The sequence below is a fragment of the Fundulus heteroclitus genome, chromosome 6 (assembly GCF_011125445.2).
Source record: "Fundulus heteroclitus isolate FHET01 chromosome 6, MU-UCD_Fhet_4.1, whole genome shotgun sequence".
NCBI lineage: Eukaryota > Metazoa > Chordata > Actinopteri > Cyprinodontiformes > Fundulidae > Fundulus > Fundulus heteroclitus.
In genome coordinates this window covers 28437377-28459550 of record NC_046366.1, presented here as the reverse complement: position 1 = coordinate 28459550, position 22174 = coordinate 28437377, and the positions used below count along the sequence as shown (strand labels likewise).

The window sequence follows — 22174 nt, the reverse complement described above, 5'->3', positions numbered from 1 at the left end:
ACAATTGATTTCAGTGTGAATTGAGCTAAAATATATTAAGCAAAATCTTTCCTCCTCCAAAGTTTGTGTAAAGTTTACTAAATAAATTTAAATTTCAATAAATAATGTTAAGAACTTGACAAAATATCTTTAAAATATATAATATATATGTAATATCTATGAATTTTGAAGCTGAAAAAGGCATACACCTTTAAAAAACAATGCACATGTGGTTGTAATTAGAATGACCAGATGCAAATGCAAAATAGGTAATTTTATTATAATTACCCTAAAAATACTCTTCTGTTTCAATTCATTTCAATTTTATTTATATGGTGACAATTCACAACACATGTCATCTCAAGGAACTTTAGAAAGTCAAATTCAATCATATCCTCCCGACAGATTGATCAAAAAGTTTCCTATATAAGGAAACCCAGCAGGTTGCATCAAGTCTCTCCAAGCAGCATTCACTCCTCCTGAAAGAGCGTAGAGCCACAGTGGACAGTCATCTGCATTGTTGATGGCTTTGCAGCAATCCCTCATACTGAGCATGCATGAAGTGACAGTGGAGAGGAAAACTCCCCTTTAACAGTGAGGAAAAACCTCAAGCAGATCCAGGCTTAGTGTGAACGGTGTAAACTAAAACCAAGTGAATTCCCTCTCTAACAAGTAGTTATTTTAATTTCTTCATTGAATACTTTTTGTTTTAGCAAACTTTACCGCTAGCTAAGAATAATCATCAGCACATGCAAAGTTTCAAGGTATGCAGCTAACTTGATCCTCTTCTAACCCTCAAAATAAAACTTTCAAGGAATTTTTAGAGTTATATCATTAGTATTTATTCCTTTGGTGAATGCATCAATGCCTAAACAATACCTTGATCATTAGCTTGTAGCCTAACTGTTAGCATGTGAAAGCACAGATTGAAGGCAGGTAACTGATGAGTTCCTGCTTATTTTGAAAATAAAACTGCTTTTATTTAATTGAAGAATAATCAAGTTTTTTATTTATAAATGATTAGAAATTTCTATATAAATGCTTTTTTTATTTTTTTAGTGAATGCTTTTTGTCTTAGGCAACTTTGATTTTATTGTTAGCTAGTAACTGTTGGTACATGTTTGCACAGTTTGAAAGCATTTAGCAAACTTGTTTCTGCTTAAAACCTTAAAAAAACCTTCCAGGGAATTTATAGATGTCTATTCTTTTCCTTTGAATGTCTTTTTTTCCTAGACAGTACCGCTATCATTCGCTAGTAACCGTTAGAACATGTTAGCACATGTTAGCACGTGTTAGCACAGTTTAAGGGTTTAGAAAGATAGGATTTTTTTTTGTTCAGAAACTTCAAATACAACTCCTATGAACTTAACAATGTTAAAATCTCTATTTAATTTGCTTCACATAGGCTTTGGGTGCTTTCCTTAGATTATTGCTTCTACGGCACACATGTACGCTGGCATGTGTTGAAAAACCGTTAGCGTGCTAGCTCTCGCTCTGCAGTTTTCCGTGGTATTTCTCCGCTGTTGGTTTGGACTCATGTATCCCTCATTGCATGCGCTTCATAACAAGTGTTTTGCATTCTTTTCCCCCCGGTTCCCTCTCTTTGTTCCTCTTTGTGTTCCCATCAGATGTTTCAGCCCATGATTTTGTTCATCCTCATTCTCGTTCTCTTCTCATCTCTCTCATACGCCGTCATCTTTAAGTTGGTGTTTCTTTTTGCGCTTTTCTTCGTACTCTAGTGCGATTGCTCTTCACCACAACGTTTAGCCTGTTAGTTGATTTTTTTTTTTTTAGATTCCCTCTCCTGCTTATATTCTTTTCCATTTTTTTTTTATTATTTTACTTTCATTTTTCCCCTGCTTGCTTTCTTTCCTTGGTCCCTTACCCTATTTGGTGTCTTTTGTCTGTTTTGTCCACAATCCACTTCACACATGTCTCCCCCACCCCTCATCACAACCACTGCCACCCCCTGTACCCGTTGCCCACCCTTCTACCCCTTTACACTCTCCTGCCACCACCCCTTTACCCTCCCTTCCCATGTCACTCACAGTCCGTTCAGAGGGATGAGCTGGAGTGGCGTCTAGGACAGGAGCGAGGCGTGGAGCCCCAGAGCCAGGTTGGGGGCCCGGCCCAGAGCAGGGGAGCCACGGGACTCTCTATGTACCACAGACCCCTGGCTTTAAGAATAGAGGTCAGTGCCTCCTACATATCTCCACTTCACCACCAGTTTGGGCCCTCTGCCAACACTTAACGCATGGATCTGTAAGGTTTTGAAGCAGATGCTGTTTTCATCTAATTGCTCCCTCAGCAAAATGATTTAGACCAACATCTGACTTTAGATGAGGGCGAAAAAAGTGCTCAACCCAGGGTGAGCAGCTGTCTAATGAAGCTCCACAGGTTTTAACCAATTTTTAAGTACAATTTTGAGACTATCTGAAGCATGCAGTGCTAAACACATTGATTGATGTATGGTGTTGAGACAAATCAGTTAAGTAGGGAGATTAGTCAGGACTTTCTGTTCTTTTGTTATAATTTTTTAGGCAGATGTACAGTAGATTGTCTCAGAATTTGCTCAGATTGTTTCAAGACTTCTTTTGGACCACTTAAATGCTATACACTTAAGTGGTCCAATAAATACATTACTGCTCAATATTACTTGAATATCCATTGTATATATGAAGATTCACTGTATATAACTGAATGCACCTTTCCTACTCTGCACCTTCTTGAATGAACCGATGTGGCAAGTGAATTTCTCCATTGTGAGATCAATAAAGCCTATCTTATCTTATCTTATCTTATCTTAATTATAAATTTCAGGCCAAAGCTCTTCTGTTATCGTGGCTCCTTCAAAAGTGAGATAAAATATTCATTTAGAGATATGAGTTTATTACAACACACAAAACGTGGTAAATGCTGAGCATGAGACTGAGGGAAGAACACAAAAATGGAGCAATAAAAAGACCATTTATTTATAATATTTGTACGCACCTTCAAGAATGTTGTCTTTTTTTAATGTCATGAAAATCATGCTGGGAACATTTGTGTGACTCCTGTTTATTTTATTTCCACAGTTAAATTGAAACGTGTACAGTGCTGTGCAAAACTATTTCCCCCCTTTGTCCTTTTTGCTCTCTTGTCACACTTAAATGTTTCACATCATCAAACAATGTTCAATATAGGATGGTAACCTGACTAAATGCAAAGAGCAGTGTTAAAATGTTTTCATTGGGGGCTATCTAAATGTAAGGCAAGGCAAATTTATTTGTATAGCACAATTCAGTACAGAGGCAATGCAGAGTGCTTTACATGATTAAAATATAGGAAAATAAAACATAATAAAAGCAAGTAGGAATAAAATGTAGAAACAAAATAGAACATTAAAAACAGTTGGACTAAAAAAAAAAGTTGAACTAGTGATGTTTCAGTAGAACAGCTTAACTAGAACAGTCAAAGACAATCCTAAACAAATGTGTTTTTAATCTTGATTTAAAGGAACTCAGGCTTTCAGCACTTTTACAGTTTTCTGGAAGTTTGTTCCAGATAATTGGAGCATAGGAACTAAATGCTGCTTCTCCATGTTTAGTTCTGGTTCTAGGTATGCAGAGCAGGCTGGAGCCAGAAGACCTTAGTGGTCTGGAGGGTTGATCCACTGATAACAAGTCTGTGATGTATTTAGGTGCTAAGCCATTTAAGGATTTATAGACTAACAGAAGTATTTTAAAGTCTATTCTCTGAGATACAGGGAGCCAGTGTAAGGACTTTAGAACTGGGGTGATGTGCTCTACTTTCTTAGTCTTAGTGAGGACGCGGGCAGCAGTGTTCTGGATCAGCTGCAGCTGTCTGGTCCACTTTTTAGGCAGACCTGTGAAAACACTGTTGCAGTAATCAATTCGACTAAATATAAACTCATGGATTCGTTTTTCCAGATCCTGCTGAGACATTAGTCCTTTAATCCTGGAAATGTTCCTCAGGTGATAGAAAGCCAACCTTGTAATTGTCTTTAGATGCTTTTGGAGGTTCAGGTCTGAGTCCATCACTACTCCCAGGTTTCGGGCCTGATTAGTGGTTTTTAGCTGAAGCGACTGAAGCTGTGTGCTAATTTTTGATCTCTCCTCTATTGGTCCAAAGATTATTACTTCAGTTTTGTTTTTATTCAATTGAAGAAAATTATGGCACATCCAGGCATTGATTTCTTCTAAACATTTCTTCAGTGCTTGAACTGGTTCATAGTCACCTGGTTACATGGTGATGTAGAGCTGTGTGTTGTCTGCATAGTTATGGTAGTCTGCATAGTTATGGTAGCTGATGTTGTTGTTTTTTATTATCTGAGCAAGAGGGAGCATGTAGATATTGAAGAGGAGGGGACCCAGGATGGACCCTTGGGGAATCCCAGATGTGATATTTGTCAAATTTACCTGAGCCTTTCTGAAAAAGTTACCTTTGCACTTGAGTCTTCTCCTTCGGGACTTTCTGCTAGAGAACAGGATTCACCCATCTATCCATTGTCTTCCATTTTAGCAAGATTGTTTTTTGGTGACTTGGGTCCAGGGATTAAACCCAGACATCGCTCTCCATGGCACCACTTTCCTGCTCTTTCTGGTTGAGCCAAAGGCATTCCCAGGCCAGAAAGGATACATAGTCCCTCTGTGTAATCTGGGTCTCCCCCCAGGATGTCCCCAGAAAAAATATAAAGAAAGACACCTAAGACACTTATAATCACATTTCTTAATCCACCTCAACTGACACCTTTTGATGCAGAAGAGCAGTAGCTCTACTCCGAGATCACCCGGGATGATGGAGGTCCTCATCTTATCTCCAAGGCTGAGTCCAGTCACCCTACTGAGGAAACTCATTTCAGTCGCAGACAACATTTTAGCATCAGTATGCAGTATTAAAAATGGCCCAATACCTAGACTTTGTTTAAACGTAAGTTGAAATGTTGGCACTAAAATTCAACTACTCACTCATATAGCTGTAAAGTCAATATTCAGTGGATATGTTTGAGAGCTACAAAGACAAAAATGGGTCAATTATTTTTGTTTAAACTTTTAGGATGGTTATTATTATTGTTTTTGTTGTTATTATTATTATTATATAAGGGCCGTTGTCATTTCCTCCCTTCGCCATTTGATACTTTTCTACTTTTCGAAGTTTAATTTTCCAAATTTTAAGGTACGAAAATGAGACCAACCATGTATCAACTTGTACAAGCCTTGTGGATGTTTTGTACCCACTTTTGCTATCTGTGATTTAAAATATTTCCTATAATCTACTTATAGTCTAATGTAAGAAAATCAGCAGAGATTGCCGGCAAGAAGCCCTTCAAAGTAATTGTGGCTTGGTCTGAGCTCCTATTCGCTGATATTTTCATAAATCAGCTTGCCCAACCAGAGGTCTAAATCACGACCGATGGAAATAGTTTTCTGTATGTGACATAAAATATCAAATCTTAGATATGTCATTAAAGTATGCCTCCATTTAGCATATTTGTATGATAATTTATCTTCAAAGTTTATCACATATGTTTTATAAACCAGTATGCAACAGTTAATTACAAAAACTGCTTTTCTTACAAGTGTGAATTAGGAGTAGATTGGTACTAAATGGGTGTCCAAATTGTCTGAGGGAAAAATTGACCCAAAACCACTATTATCAAATATTTTTGTCGTCCAGCTATTTTTTTTCTGTGATTTCTCAGGTGCGATTAGATTCTGATAATAGTTCAACCTAAATTTGATTTAGCTCTTTTTTAAAAAAAAAAAAAAAAAAAGAAGAAGAAGAAATTCAGTTCGTTCTCTTGTAAAAATGTCCCTGAAGTGTATCACCTTTGGCGACATTCATGCAGCGACGACTTCATGATAGAAACAATCCCACCTTTATGAAAAATGTTTCAGGCAAAATCAATGGTGTGTATGAGTCAAGGTGTACAATAAAATTTTTTTTAATTTATATATAGATAAATATATACCTTTACATATACATCATGTTTGGAAAGAAAATGCATGTATCTACTAAAAATCTGCCTTTTTTTCTCTCCTTTCATTCCCTTTACTTTTACTAATATCACACTCTCATCGCTACTGATGTTTTGATTTTAATCATTTTATGTTTTTATCAATTTTTTTAGCCATACATCTGATGCATGCAAAGATAGTTTGGACTGACATAATAATGAGCAGACAAAATGTTTCAGATTACAGCAAAAGAAAAGTTTTGGTGGCACGTTTTAATTTACAGTAGTCTTGTTGCCGGTTGATTGCCCTTCATCAGCAGCACGAAGGCACCGGCAGCTGTGCAGCTACAATATGTTGTTGATGTGACCTGTGCGGCTTTTGTGACCGTTCACGGTATCAGAGCTGAGTCTGCACACAGTTCACCCTGAAGCGATGCCCCCTGGCTCCTGTCCACCACTATCACACTTTCCTGATTAAACTGATTAAACTCAATGCACTCACACAGATATGTCACAGAACAGCTTTAAATACACATTGTGCACCACATAGCTCAGATCTGTTATTTTTTTTTATACTCTTTATGCTCAGAGGTCATTCATAATCACTGCCTCATGCTTGTGTTTGTCGAGAAGCTGCCGGTTGTTATGTAATGCAGAGTGCTGGCAGTGGTGATGCGGCGCATTGCTGCTGTAGTCACAGTTATAGCACATTCGTGTGGACTTTTTGTTCATCCCCTGTGCTTTCAGCAGCAGCCTAATCTGTAGGGTGAAATGAATGAATGAATGAATGAATGAATGGGAAAGCAGCTTGGAAATGGCAGGATTAGCCCTGCGCAGTCAGCATGTGTGATTTGCATCTGACATTGGGCTCACGGGGAGGTGATGCAGGGTCAGAAGAAAAACCGAGGAGCTCAACTTACTGTTGGAGCAAGCAGACGGGGTGCAGCATTGGAAATAAAATAATTAATAAAAACTGAAATAATACTGTAGGTCATAAACTGTTCCTGGGGTATTTTAAGAGGGATAGGCTGGTTGTCTTATTACTGATTTCTAAGACCAAAAAAAAAAAATCCCATCCAGACTCATAAACAAAAGCATCTCATTCCTATGTATAAGCATTTGTGACATATAAGATCACAAGCTTTGTTTAGCCTATACAACAGATTAAGAATGTCTTACATGTGCCTCTGCATTTAAAAGAGGAGAATGCCATAAAAAAATGCAATAATTCAATTCAAACATGAAAGCCACATTTTATAGAGCTTCAAGCATATTGATGATTATAGGTTAGCGGTAAATAAATTCCAAAATCCAGTTTCTCTGAAAACTAGTAGATTACCTGTAGAAAAGGATTTTTAATGTAGTAATTAATGTAGTATGTCCATGTCATATATAGTATCTGCGTTTGATAGTCTGCCAAGGCAGCCTTTGCATAAATGAATGCATCAATGCAGCATGGCACGGAGATAATCAGCCTGTAGCTCTGCTGAGATATTAAGGAAGCCCAGTTTGCTACCCAAGTTCTGCTGGGACATGATAGGAGATGTTGATTAATTAATTGATTGATTGATTAATTGATTATCTATCCATGTTAACTCAGCTCTGGCTCCAGCCACAGACCAAGCCTTTTTAAATCTCTCCCAAACTCTTGAAAGTCTCTTCTGCCACGTTTTTTTTTTTTTCCACTCAACCTCCCATTGCTTTACCTGAAAGCAGCTCTCTGTAAAAAGCCACCTTCTTCGGCTATGGTCTTTTTTTTTGGCTTACCCTACTCATATAGACCAGTTCATTGTTATTGTTTTGATGCGGGTTTTTCGCGAATGCGCGCCGGACTGGTAGGCAAAAGGCGAACACAATGGCGGACGCAAACAGAGAAACTCACGAGTTCTCCACGTATTTTTCTTCTTTAGATAACGTATCACAAGATCGTTTTAAGAGTAAGTTGATGGTTGATGGTATCAGATTGCCAGATCCACACAGCAAAAGCCTGACGGGACGGAGTGAGTCTGTGAAATGCTGGCCAAGCGCTCCGTACCATGACATATACAGCTGCCTTATAAACACGCAGGCCAGTACAGACGAGAGAGCATGGAAGCCCCTGAAACCACTGGACGGCTACAATTATTTTAAATCGGGAAAAAGGCTCCAGCAACGCCTGCGACGCCATGAGGGATTAAGCGGTCAGAAAATGGATGGATGGATGGATGTTGTTCACACATGTTTGTGCAACAGCACAAAGCGGCGTCGGACACAGGCCGCGTCTCAGCAGAGGCCCGGTAGGTTAAAAAAAAAAAAATTCACTACGGATTATTTTGGTGTTTTTGTCTTGTTAAAATGGGTGGCGGTGTCGGCGACATTGCAGCGTAAACACAGAAATACTAGCGCCCGTGAACGGGGGCGTAATAGCAGCAGCAGCGGCTGTAGCCGCTGCTGCTAGCAGCAGCAGCAGCTTCTCCGGCCCGTGTAGTGTTTACGCAGCAGCCGGCTGCTGCTGCGTAAACACTACACGGGCCGGAGAAGCTGCTGCTGCTGCTGCTAGCAGCAGCAGCAGCTTCTCCGGCCCGTGTAGTGTTTACGCAGCAGCCGGCTGCTGCTGCCGCAGCCCGTGAACGGGCGGAGCAACCGCTGCTACTGTCTGAAGCAGCTGCAGCCACTGCTGCTTGGCTGCTGCTGCTACCGCTTCTCCGGCCCGTGTAGTGATCGCCACCTCCCCTCCGCCGCTATTTAAGTAGAACAATGACTAGAGCAGAATTAAGTTGTATTTACCGGAGATGAAGTGTAGACTGCAAATTCTCTCGTAGTATGATCGCTCCCCCAGTCCATTGGGAGTGTCTGCCTGCGCTCTTTTCATCGAAAATATCCATTTCTTTCTTCGTCCTTCCTCCTTCGGTAAACGACAGAAACGTACATCCAACGATTTGGAATGCCTCTGTGTGCAACCAGGAGCGCAACAAGTCGTAGGCATTGTTTAGATTCCAGAAATAAACGAAGTAAAAGTACGCTCTAAATCACCCGTTTTGTCATGTAGTAGACGAGAGCAGCTCTGTTTCTGCCTACCAGCGGGACCCGGATGTAGCGCTGACGTCACGCGGGACGTCACGCGTGAACTACCCTATAGGGTGTACAATAACGGTTATTTTAAGTTGGTGAAACTTAGGAAGCATCTTAAACCAAATGTATCCTAGACAGTTTCTTTTGCAGTGGTTAACCCTACAAAAACGATTAAAATCAGGAAGAACAACCTTACCTTGACCCACTGGAGTGACTTTCAGACACAGAATCAGAATCAGAAATACTTGAATAATGCCAAAGGGAAATTATAGCATAAGTGATAACATTTGCACGGATCTTGGTAATATAACAGCTTTTCTTTTTGTGGGTTAAGCACCGGGACACAGCTGCTTCTGAAGCGCAGTTTCGTCTGGATCACGAACGAAGGATGAGAGCCGTGACAGAGGAGCGGGAGGCTGTCGGCACCCTGCCTCAGGTACACAATGACAGCGCAGTTTAATTCCTTCAGTTTAATTCCTTCAGGTGTCGTTCAGCACAACATTTTGGATAAAAAAGGCTGTTAAGGAAAGCTTCATTCCACTTTGTACAGATTGAGCTTTTTGCATGTTTTAGAGCTGAGGTAATCAACCTTTATAAACCTGAGAGCCATTTTTACCTTCCCTCCAGCTGAGAAAATTTTGTTTAGATCCACAAAAGCAACATGACTCTTCCAAATAAAGTATTTTTATATCTTCTTTTTTTCATTCTAATTAAAAAAAATTCTGAAAATAGAAATAAAATCTTGAAAAAAAAATACCTGTTGAGAATGTGTGGGAATGTTTTTATCACATAAAGTTGGTAAAATTCTCAAACTACATTCTCCAACACATTGTTTTATGTTTGAAAATATATGAAATAAAAAAAATTACATTTTGGTTCTAAATTTGGGAAGACATGGAATGAAGGGTCTGATGTCATGAACGGCTGTGATGTTACGGATGATGGCTCACGTTAAACATGCAGTTTAAAAATATTTTTAAAAGTTTGTGAAATTTAAAAAAAAATGTAATTTGATAAAAGAAAATCTTATTAAATTACTTTTTGAAATAAATATGTAAGTTAAAGAAAACATTGTTAAAAAAACAATATCGATAAAAATATAGAAAAATGAATATCAGAAAGGTGAAAGGTTATATAATGGACTAATAAAAAATGCGATATTTAAAAGTTTTATTTTTATTTATTTTTTTAACTTCTAAACATTAAAATAAATATGTACCTCATATAAAGAAATGTTAAAATATTGTTAATATATGAATATTATTAGGTCAAAACATTATTAATTGACTAATAAATCATGCAATGATTACATTTATTATTTTTCTCTTTCATAAATTCAAATTACATTTTTTTTTTAAAATACAACAACATTTAAATCAACGCCTCAGACAACATAAAGTCATTGAAAACATTCTCAAAGTACATGTATGTTTAAAACACCGGTTTACACTGTTCAGGGCAGATGGCAGACAGCGTGTGTGGCGTTGTGTGGGTGAGCGGTTTTCTGATGTCAATGTTGTGGATTGAGTGACCCATGGTGGCGGTGGGGTTATGGTATGGGCAAGCATCTGTAAAGATCGAAGAACACAGGTGCATTTTATTGATGGAATTTTGAATATACAGAGATACCATTACGAAGATCCTGAGGCCCATTGTTGTGCCATGCATCCAAGAACATCACCTCATGTTGCAGCAGGATATCTGTACACAATTCTTGGAAGCTTTCAAAACACGAGCAACAGCTCTGGTTGACATTCCTGCTTCCAGCATGTCAATTGCATGCTCTCTCAAATCTTATGACATTTGTGGCATTGTGCTGTGTGATAAAACTGCTTTCAGAGTGGCCTTTTATTGTGGGCAGTCTAAGGTACACCTGTGCACTAATCATGTTGCTAATCAGCATTTTGATATGGCACACCTGTGAATTGGGATGGATTATCTCAGCAAAGGAGAAGTGCTCACTATCAAATGGTGATATTGTGTACGGAATAAGTTATAGTTTCAGAAAAGTGTTGTGTTGAGTTATATTTATTGTTAAACAGATGCTACATGTTTAACGTGAGCAGTCAACGGCGGCGGGCGTACCTCCTACATCTACGGACAGAAGAAGTTTTGGCGCCTCCTCCGTCTGTAGACATGGGTAGCCCTACAACCCTCCTACGGTGCATCAAAATCTGTAAAAAAACACCTGTTGAGAATGTTTGCGAATAATTTTAACGACATAAAGTTGGTAAACCATTCTCAAAGTACAATATCTGACACATTGTTTTATTTTTGGAAATATGTCAAATCACATTTTAGAACCGAAATGTTATTTTTTTATTTGACATATTTACCAAAATAGAACAATGTTTGGGAGATTTTACTTTGAGAATGTTTTAAGGACTTTATGTATCAGATATATTGTTTGTATGTTTTTCCTGTTCAGAAATACTTTTTACATTGAAATTTTAAACGTTAAATATTACATGTAATTATTGTAAAAAGCATGATTTTTTGTTTATTTCATTTTATTAACTTACCGTTATTTATTTTTCAAATTTTTATCATTATTGTTTTAAATATTTTTTCTTTAAAGTACATTTTTATTTCACTATGTTATTTAATAATTATTTGGTAATTATTAAATAATTAACAACTAATTATTGATTAATAAATGCAATTTAGAAGCTCTGCGACCCCTTTTACGAACTCAGTGGGCGGGGTTTAGACCACGTACCTTCAAATGTGGCCTAATTAATGCCAATTAATAACTAAATGCACTATTACAAAGCCTCGCTACCCCTTTATCGGACCCAGTGGGCGGGGCGGGGCTTAGACCACGTACTTTCAAACGCGGCCCGGCATTGCTTAGTTAACCAAAGTGGGCGACGCCTCTGCAACGGTGCGCCGTAGGAGGGGTCGTAGGGCTACCCGTGTCTACAGACGGAGGAGGCGCCAGAACGTCTCCTCTAGGACACATAGGAGGTACGCCCGCCGCTGTTGACTGCTCACTTTAATCATGTAGCTTAACTTTTAAAAGTAAAAATATTTTTAAAAGTTTGTGCAATAAAAAAAATAATTCGATAAAAAATTATTATTACATTATAAAAGTTAAAGACAACATTTAAAACATTGTTAAAAACAATATTGATAATATAGAAAAGTCTGGACAAGAGATACCATCTAATGCAACATACTGTATAATCCAAATAATTTTTACTTCTCCCCTGATTTCAGTGTGATATATGCCTAAAATATCTCTGAATGCATATGTTTAATGTTGTTTTGTGATTTATTAAAAGTTTAAACAATGCTAATGTTTATTTCCCGGTGGCAGGAGGAGCAGCGTTTACGTCTGGAGGCACAACGTGAAGGTCTGGAGCTTCAGGGCCTCCAGAGCCACGAGGCGCCCTGGGCTCAGGAGCGAGCCCTGCTGCAACAAGAGGTTCGCCTATTCAGACGCAACACCATCATCTTCTACATGAAGCTCAGGGGGCTCCTTTTGCACTGGAGGCTCGGCTGCAAGGAAGACTCCGGAGATGAGACGGCCGTGCCCGACGTGAGTCCGGCCTTTTTTACATTTTGTTTTTGCTAAACAGTTGCCTTCTATGGCAAGCCGTTTTAACATAAATTCGGATTTACCGCCCTTGCATTCGAGATATCTCAAATTGTTTTATGACTAGACGTTTTAGCAATTTAAGATATCTCTAATTGTATTTTGACTAGTCAAAATACCTATTCCAGATATCTCTAATTACATTCTGACTAGTCGAAATGACATCAGATTTTCCATTGAGTTGTATGGAAACGTCAATTCAAGATATCTCGAATGAATTACTGACTATCTGAAATACCCATTTCAGATATCTACAATTAAATTACGACTAGTCAAAATTACAATTCAAGATATCTTAAATTTAGTTTTGACTAGTCATAATTCCAATTAAAGATATCTCAAATGCCACCATAATTCAAGATATCTTAAATGTATTTTTGGATAGGCGAAATTTAGTTTTGACTAGTAAAAACTAAATTTAAGATATCTTGAATTGTAATTTTGACTAGTCAAAATTCCTTTTAAGATATCTCTAAATGAATTAGAGATATCTTGAATTATTCAGCTTTTCCATTTAAGATATCCTAAATTGACATTCTGACTAGTCAAAATGACGTTACTGATATTTTGAATTACGAAACGGCTTGCCATACGTCATCACACAGGAACCGGAGGCGTGCGCTTTTGTTTTCAGAGGAGCCAAAGGAGGGTGCTGTAATGCCTTGTGCCGTCTAGCATGTCAAAATCAAGAGCTAGCTGGCTTTACCATAATTTCCGAAGAGGCAGATAGCTTTACCACAGTATAAAAACTGCATCTGGTTATTAACTGAACTGGCCCGAGCTGAGGAAAATTCCTTATTTCCAGCTTGGACATGAGTCGATAGTAGCGCTTTCAGCTAGCCGTTTTTCAGTGCATTGTGTGTGTCGGCAGCAAGTAAATCCGAAATTCTTTGCAAATTTCTTAAGCATTCTTCAAGTATACTATTTTCGCCCTCTCTGCATATCCCATACTGAAAAAGCTCTTTCTATATTGTGGCATTTTCTTACAATTATGTTGAAAACAGCCAGCGCCATTGAATGTTCAGGCAGCTTTGGGCAGTTTACAGCCAATAAGGGGCTTACACGCAATGTCTTATTTCTGATATCTTAAATTGTAATTCTGACTAGTCATAATTACGTTCGAGATATCTTAAATTACAACTACGGATGTGTGACGCTTTCAATGACGAATCCGGTGACGTAATTTGAGATATCTTGAAAGGAATTTTGACTAGTCACAATGTAATTGAAGATATCTTGAATTATTATTCTTCCTAGTAAGAGTGTAAATAAAGATATCTTAAATTACCATTCCGGATAGTCAAAATGTAGTTTTGTCTAGTCAAAATGCAATTTAAGATATCTGGAATGTAATTACGGATAGTCAGACGAAACCGAATTTATGTTAAAACAGCTTGCCATAGCTGTAATGCCTTGTGCCGTCTAGCATGTCAAAATCAAGAGCTAGCTGGCTTTACCATAATTTCCGAAGAGGCAGATAGCTTTACCACAGTATAAAAACTGCATCTGGTTATTAACTGAACTGGCCCGAGCTGAGGAATATTCCTTATTTCCAGCTTGGACATGAGTCGATAGTAGCGCTTTCAGCTAGCCGTTTTTCAGTGCATTGTGTGTGTCGGCAGCAAGTAAATCCGAAATTCTTTGCAAATTTCTTAAGCATTCTTCAAGTATACTATTTTCGCCCTCTCTGCATATCCCACACTGAAAAAGCTCTTTCTATATTGTGGCATTTTCTTACAATTATGTCGAAAACAGCCAGCGCCATTGAATGTTCAGGCAGCTTTGGGCAGTTTACAGCCAATAAGGGGCTTACACGCAATGTCTTATTTCAGATATCTTAAATTGTAATTCTGACTAGTCATAATTACGTTCGAGATATCTTAAATTACAACTACGGATGTGTGCAGTTTGAGTTGAACATTAAGACCAAGGTGGTAAAGTTGGGCACAAATGAGCCTCTCGTCTTAAATTGCTTCCAATATTGGAGATATTTCGGCTCCACAGGGACTCGTAAACCATGCTGGTTGTGTGATGGCCCAGTGGCTGATTGAGTTGCTCTATTTGTAGTCCGTCTTGTCGATTCAGCAGTCGATGTTCCGCTTCTTCTTGTTATCCTCCCGGGGTTCTGGTTGATTGGATCTGTAATCTGTGAGATTCATGTTCAGTTTGGTTTCGCTTTTTGTTTCAGAGGAGTCGGCGCACGGTTTGACCTTTTGCTGTTTAAATCTCAGTCGATAGAAAATTGTGTCCTGTAATTACAGCTGCACTGGACATCATCGGTGTTCAAGCCGCCTGCCTTGCTCCTCTTCCTGCAATCAGTGGAACCGACAGAGTTAAATAAAACTCAAAGCGTTGATTTATTGATCTTTAGGAAGAAGGAGGGAGGGATTCTATTTGCCCGAAATCTCGATTCACATAGGAGTGTTAGTAAAGGTAAAAACTGCGGTAAAAATTTGGTTGGTCCGTCATCCTGAGGAGTTGGTGCAGACTTTTTTTTTTTCCATTAACAAATTAAAATCTTCTTAAATTGGAAAAAGTCAGGTGCTGAACACTGGATGGCATAGATGACAACGCTGAGCTCGTATTTGGGTGTTTTATCCTTTGGGGGAAGCATACTCTGAGTGTTGTTGGGTTTAAAATACAACAGAATCTTATGCCTCCAAAATAGTTTCTTGGAAAATGCAGCTACAAATGAAATTGTGTTGAGTTGATTGTTTTCTTAGAAATGTCTTACTTACTGTTCTGCTCTGCAGCCCTTCTGCGTCGTGAAATATGTGCGGTTCAGTGCCTAAATAATCATTTGCGTGGGTTCTTGCTGAAAATGTATTGTGTTATTTTCAATGACGTCAGCTTTGATTTGAGCTTTTTTTTAAAACAGTTTAAATTCTCTAATATAACCTGACAGCAGCATGAATGTTTCACAAAGCGTATTTTAATATCTGCTCTTTAATGTAGAAAATGCTCTGCAGTAATTTTAGTCCTCTTCTCTTTTAAGTAAAAAGGTTGTCAATGATCTAAACGTTTCAGAAAGCAGTGTTTTCTTTCTCGATTTGATTCAGGTCAAATCAGCCAAATTTACTCCACCTAAATCCACATGTATGTAAAATGTCCAGAGCAATGAATGCCGCAGTCATGTGTGCATTTCACCGGACTCTTCTTCACAGTCCTGTTGTGGGACGGGATGTGTTGCTGTGAAAACAGGACAGAGTGCATGAATCATAGCTTGGTTATTCCTGACGCCATCATCTGTTCCAGTTGGAGAAACTGGAGGGTTTCCCAGAGCTGGGAGTGACGGTGGAGCAGGCTGAGGGGCAGCCGGAACGAGACGACAGGCTCTGTCTGCCACAAACTCCAGGGGACGCCCCTGAAACTGGGCCCGTCGGCCCTCTGCTGTCCCCTGATCGACACCTGCAGCATCAGAGACAGGTACTGCCACACTCGTGTTTTTAAAAATGTGATATACTTTATATCTAGTGTGCCTCCAATGGCTTTTATCACCAGCCGCAGTACCAAGAAACGTTGTCTTCACCTCCCGATTTTAAAACAGTTGATGTGTGTTTGATTGCACCCCCTGGCAGTCTGAAGCTAAAGGCATGTCACAGTTCTTGTTTTAGGCAGATTAAGATAAACCCACTTTCTGCTGCTGCAAGTACATGAAAACATGCTTTGCTGCAAACCTCCCCTGTCAAAATAAATAGGAAATTTAATTGTAAAAATAACCAAAATCATTCTCATTTGTCACTCGGGATGAAAGTAACATTTCATATAAACAATTGGTCCTCTCCATCAACAATGTCTTAGTGAAGTTTTTCTCCGTTTAAAGTTAGAGGTATGGTGCATAACTCCTTCGGCGCAGAGTGTAGCCCGTGTTTACTTCCAGGTTCCTAAAACAATCATACGATCCCAAAACTGAGCACAGAATTTGGTATTTTATGTTGGCAAAAGCCTGCAAACATGGAAGCCAGTAAGAGAAGCAGATGAATCGTCTTCAGAATCAGAATGAAGTTTAATCGCCAAGTAGGTTTGCACTTGCAAGGAATTTGACTTGGTGTTGGTGGTGCAGACAAAAAATAAAAATACAATAAAATAAAAAGGATATATATACACAGAAGCTATATACACTCAGTAAACTGTGCGTTAATTTAATGCAGAAGCTTGTAAGTCCACTCGTTATCTTTAATTTTGCTGCACTACATACTTGTCTCTCTTGACTTGGCAGCCTGCATAAATACCCTCTGAAGGTCGGGGGACGCCATCTGTTTTAAGCGTTGTTCCGATTTGAAACACTAGGTGTCACTAGCTGTGTTTACATGCACACAGTTTCATGTATGAATTAAAAGGTATTCGGATTAAATAATCGGATTGTACCGTTTTATATGGGGACACAATCAACTAATCCGATCATAATTGTGCATGTATTCACACCTGGCTTTATTCAGCATATAACCACTCTTACCTGCACAGTTATCAAATTCCCCTAAAAAAAACACAGAAGAAGAAGTACTTCCGTATTTGCTAAACTACAAAAATAGTAAACAAAGCAGTATGTTTGTCTTCCAAGCGCCCAGGCTGGACTTGCACAATGTTCTAATTACGGTTGAAACGTTACTGAATAAGAAAAAATATTGAGCTCATTTATTTTTTCGAACAAAATGGTTGCATCAGGAGCCCCAACAGTTTTGCTTCCTGATGTATTTCCACCACTTGCCAACGCGGAAATACGTCACGTTTATGTTGGCCGCACATGCGTATTCGGGTTTGTTTGCCACATTCGGAATAACTTGAACTTGAGAAGTGTTTACATGCATGTTGATCGGATCATCAATCAGCATAAACCACTGCTCTCATTCAGATTACAACTTCATTCCAATTGAGCTTAATCTGATCACAATATTCTGTTTGGCGATCAATCCGATCAACCCTTTATTCCGATTACTTTTGGTAGCTACTGTCTCTTATTTCTTATTTAAATATGATATTGAGCTCAAATTAGGGCTGGACGGTGTAGAAAAAAAGCATATTGGTAAAAATTGATCGATAAAGATAATTAATAAAAATATCAAAACATTTTATGCTGTTGTTTAACGACCTATTTTTAGATAAAGAACACAAACACCGAATTCAAACTCAACACTTTATTCAACCAACTTGACAAACTTACCAAACCTGCAAGTTTTTACAAAAAGAATAGTGTCTGAACTCTGAAGGGGCGGAGCTTGCTGACGGAGCGTTCCTGATTGGTTGGGAGGAAGAAATAACTCTAGTATCAACCTACATGATAGGCTAGGATGCAAAAGGAAGGAAAACTGCTCTTCTATTGAACTTTTTATGGACCTTTTTTTTCTATCGCAACACACGTCTATTGATCGATATATATTGTTATTGCATTATCGTCCAGCCCTAGCTCAGATGCCCAAAGAGATAATTCAGTTTTTACACACATGAAACCTCAAAATGGCAATAAAACAAACAAAATATAAACTTACTTGAAATTGATTTGGATCAAACCACTTTAGCACCATGATAATGATTAACGCTACAAGTAAAACTCGTTACAAATGTTATAATTTTATCCTTTGATCGAACATTGATAAGTTAAAAGTGTTTCTGCTCTTCAGTTTTACTTTATTTTCCTTTTCCATTTGCACAACATAGAGCCTGGCTGCCTCTCATTAGAACTGTTTGACAGAGTATGCAGTTTTAAAGCACTGGTTATATTGACTACGCACAATTTCTGCCTCGTAAGATAAAAAAAATTCTTGAAATCCCAGTTAAATGTGATGTTTAACGAAGCCGACGTGTTTCTCAGGATTTTGCACATATGCAGCATTCCTGGAGATCCGCTTTCAGGTGTCAGTCGACCACTTTACCTCGTCTGTAGAGTAAAACCAGTACATGTAGGCAGTCTCAGGATGGGATGCATTATTAATCATCTTGAAGTGCTTAACTTTGTGAGAGGGTTTGATTTTTTTACTTATTTATTTTTACCTCCTTCACATCATGAAGAGGATTTTTACTGCGATCTGACTTGACATTGTTCAGTGAGTAGCTTTCTACTTTGCCCATGCAATGTTCTGCCTAGTGGCTTTATATGCAAGTTGCAAGGGCTTCTGGTGGTCTTTAACCTGTAAAGATGTCATTCAGAGTTTTTAGGAACGATTTAGGAACAATGGGGTACCGCGCGCGAGCTATTTTTAGAAACACAACGTCACGATGACGTCACATCACGTGGTACGCAGTGGGGCAAACTCCGGAAAGCCGTCGCTGTTTCGCTGTAAAAAAGACGTGCGTTAGCCTAGGTTTTACTCGGTAAACGACTGCTTTTTCCAAATCTAAGACCATGGTTTTTAAACATTGTTGCTATGGAACGTGCAACAGCGACTCGAGGTACGCTGATCGGCCGCATATGAAGGATGTTTTCTTCAAGACTGCCAAGGAGAAATGTGTGCGCTGGGACCGGGGCGGTCGGCCTACACAACAGTTCAACCCGGAAAAAGTTACCAAATTCAAGTACATATGTAGCAAGCATTTTGTCGGAGGAAAGGGCACAACCGAAGAACATCCTGACCCAATTCCAGCGACATCAAGTCAAGGTAAGAGTATTTTGGTGGCCGACATGTTAATAAAGTAGCGCCTGCTACCATGATCGCATATAGGCTATCATGGTAGCAGGCGCTAACATGATAGCCTGCTACCAGGCTTACTCAAAAACATTTCAAATGAGACAAACATTAAACATATACCCATTCCTGGACGGTGATTGCAAAAAAAAAAAAAAAAAAAAAAAAAAAACGGCCGACGCTGCCATGATCGCCGCGCAGGAAAAAAAAACAAAGCTTACCGTTCATCATCTCGGCCAGTTTTCCAGTCTTTTTAAGCGATCGAACCTCAAGCCATCGTTTGAGCTGAAGGTTGGTGTGTTCTTCGACAGTGCGGCCAGTAATCCGTGCGCCTAAGACATCGTCTTGGGAAAGTTTAACGGCTGTAAAGTCGGTCATATCGCTGTTTCTGTTGCGCTTGTAATAGCTGGGTTATCCGTGCTTTCTCTCCTGTATGCCCTACCTAAGCGGCAAAAGGGGCGTTGCTCTTGAGACGGTGACGTCACGTGCGAGGTACCGCATTGTAGCAATCACGAATCAGACAGGGACCCGGAGACTCAGCCACAACACAGTAAGGTACAATAAAAAAAAATTTGAAGCTTAAACTGATAAAGCACCTCAGGAAATGGCATAATACACTATTACAAACATTAGTTTTATTCATGTTTTTATTCCTAAATTATTTATTTACGTTTTTATTCTTTACCGTTTCTCGCAGATTTCTTTAAAGCCTTAATGTCGCACAGTGCACTGACGGCTGGAGGTGGGACTAAAGCCAGCCCCAGGAGGCCGTTCACCACCTCCTGGCTAAACTGGGTCTGTGGAAAACCAACAGGAGTAGAGTAGAGTAGAGTAGAGCTGGTGACCTATCATACAATGCAGCACCAAAAGTTATACAAGTTGATGTTATGTAAAACAATACGATGCAATGCAATGATCTACAAGACCATGTAATACAAAAGCACACAATGTGATGCAATGCAAAACAATGTAACATAGATTTTATTCAAGCATCCTAAGTTCTGCATCGTATTAGGCATACTGCATGAAGAAGGGTGGCTTTTCTCTACTACCTGCTGGATTGACTTTATTACATCAGGGCTGCTTCCGGCATAAAAGTAGGGTTGCCGCGTTAATGAAATATCAACCTCCTGTGCAAATACCGAACCGGTGCATTTTTTGCTAATTTTTGAGCGAATGTCGTGTTGCCTCTGATTTATTCCTAAATTAACGTTAATACAGTTTGTTACCAGTCGAGTGAACGCTAACAGTAAAGTACTGGAAAGCTTGATCTTTCATCTTTAAACGCTGAATGAGCATTTGTTTTCTTTATCAAAGAAAACAGTTCTTGAAACGGTCTTCGCAAACCTCAGTTGCAGCTTTTAAACTTAGCTTTTACTTTATTTTTGGTCTTAACCTTTCGACTTCCGGCCTTCCAGCAAATAAAGCTCATATTTTGCTTTCTGAAGAGGTTGACAGAGCCAGCAGCCCTGCAGTGACACCTCCAGGTGATAACTGGCTTCTTTTGTGCCTCCCTGCTTCCTCCCAGGACCTGCGAACCCTCCACAGCAGGAAGACCACAAGCAAAACCCTGTGCTGAGCCAAGCTTCTCATTTTTCTGCAATATAAGTGGATCTCAATGCACATCTAGCCTGAAGTCTAACAAATCATAATGCAGTTTTAATTACAGAATAACTCTGGAGTTCCAAAGGATTTCTTTCATTATTTTTGCACCCTGCCACATCCGCATATTTCTACAAATTCCTGCGTGCAACGTTGCCGTTTTACTCATAAAGCAACAAAAGTGTTAATTGCCTCCCCTGACCCCTCTGTTTGCAGTTTGTGGAGAACAGGCGGGTGCTGCAGGCCTTGCGAGCGCTCCTGGAGGAGTTTCGAGAAGAGCTGCGGGAGGAGCAGACGAGGCGGTGCCAACTGCAGCAAGCGTACGCCAATGACAAAGCCGCCTGGGAGGTCAAGTGGACAGAGATGAAGTGCCAGGTCGCTCAGGTACAGATGGCGTCTCAGCGCCCACCTTTAAAAGGGACACAACACAATCTGGCAGGAAAAAAAAGCTCTGCTTTCATTAAGCAGCTACATGACAGTAAACATGTTGCCTCTCCCAGGCGTGACGGCCCGCTCTGGTCGCGCTTCATGGGTTTGGCCATTTTAGGCTGGAAACATACATATATATATATGAATCACTCTAATTTTAGCCTAAATACTGTTGCTGAGGGACAGAAATCAATTATTTATAACAGAGAAAAGACAGAAAATTCCAAAAAGCAATGAATAGTCACTTGCTTAGAATCATACAGTTGATATTGTTTGTCATTTTGCACTCTTATTAATTTGTCATTCAGTCTTTACTGGGCATTTCCGGAGCAACAGATGTTAAAATAATTTGTCATGGTGATCTAAAAATTTCCTTTTTTTTCTTAAGCAACAGCTGGTTGGTACAGCTAGTTATTAGAAAGCATCTAAAAAGCTTTATATGTGGCTGGGGGGAAAAAAACATCTTTGCAGTTAGTTTTGCAAACCTTAAAGCAGAATTTAAAAAACTGAGGACTTACACAGGAACGCGAGTAAAATGAGGAGTTACTCCCAACTTGAAGAACTTAAAGGGTTTTTCCAAATGAGACAAAAATTGAGAAATCTGAACAAAGCCTAGGTGTATTCTTTAAACCTATTGTGACTTTTGTTGGGAGGGGAAAAATGAGGACAGGGCAGAGAGAGAGAGAAGGGGGTCAGAGTTGAAGGGAAGATGGATGGAGATGAATTTAGGTCACTCCAGTGGAAAACAGGTCTAAACATACAGCCAGAGTCACAAATATAATGGTTAAAATCACAGCATAGTCAAAGTCCTGGTCTAAATCCAGCAGAGAAACCGTAGCAAGACCTTTTGATCTTTTTTCCAAAGAGGAATTGACAAAAATCTTCAGCATCTAAAGCTGGTAGAGACCTTCCCCAAAAGACGTGCAGCTGTAGTTGCAG

General features: G+C 39.2%; 1 protein-coding gene across 4 annotated transcripts in view; it reads left to right on the top strand.

The window, feature by feature from the left end:
• Positions 1-22174, top strand: part of LOC105932244 (microtubule cross-linking factor 1) — a 116986-nt gene that overhangs the window by 71446 nt on the left and 23366 nt on the right. For 3 of the 4 annotated variants that reach the window (XM_021320877.2, XM_021320880.2, XM_021320881.2), the window contains exons 6-10: positions 2030-2170; positions 9321-9422; positions 12306-12527; positions 15840-16010; positions 21023-21190. In XM_021320877.2, the coding sequence (XP_021176552.2) occupies positions 2030-2170; positions 9321-9422; positions 12306-12527; positions 15840-16010; positions 21023-21190 (804 nt within the window). The remainder of the gene's footprint in view (positions 1-2029; positions 2171-9320; positions 9423-12305; positions 12528-15839; positions 16011-21022; positions 21191-22174) is intronic. The other variant, XM_021320879.2, reaches the window with a different exon arrangement.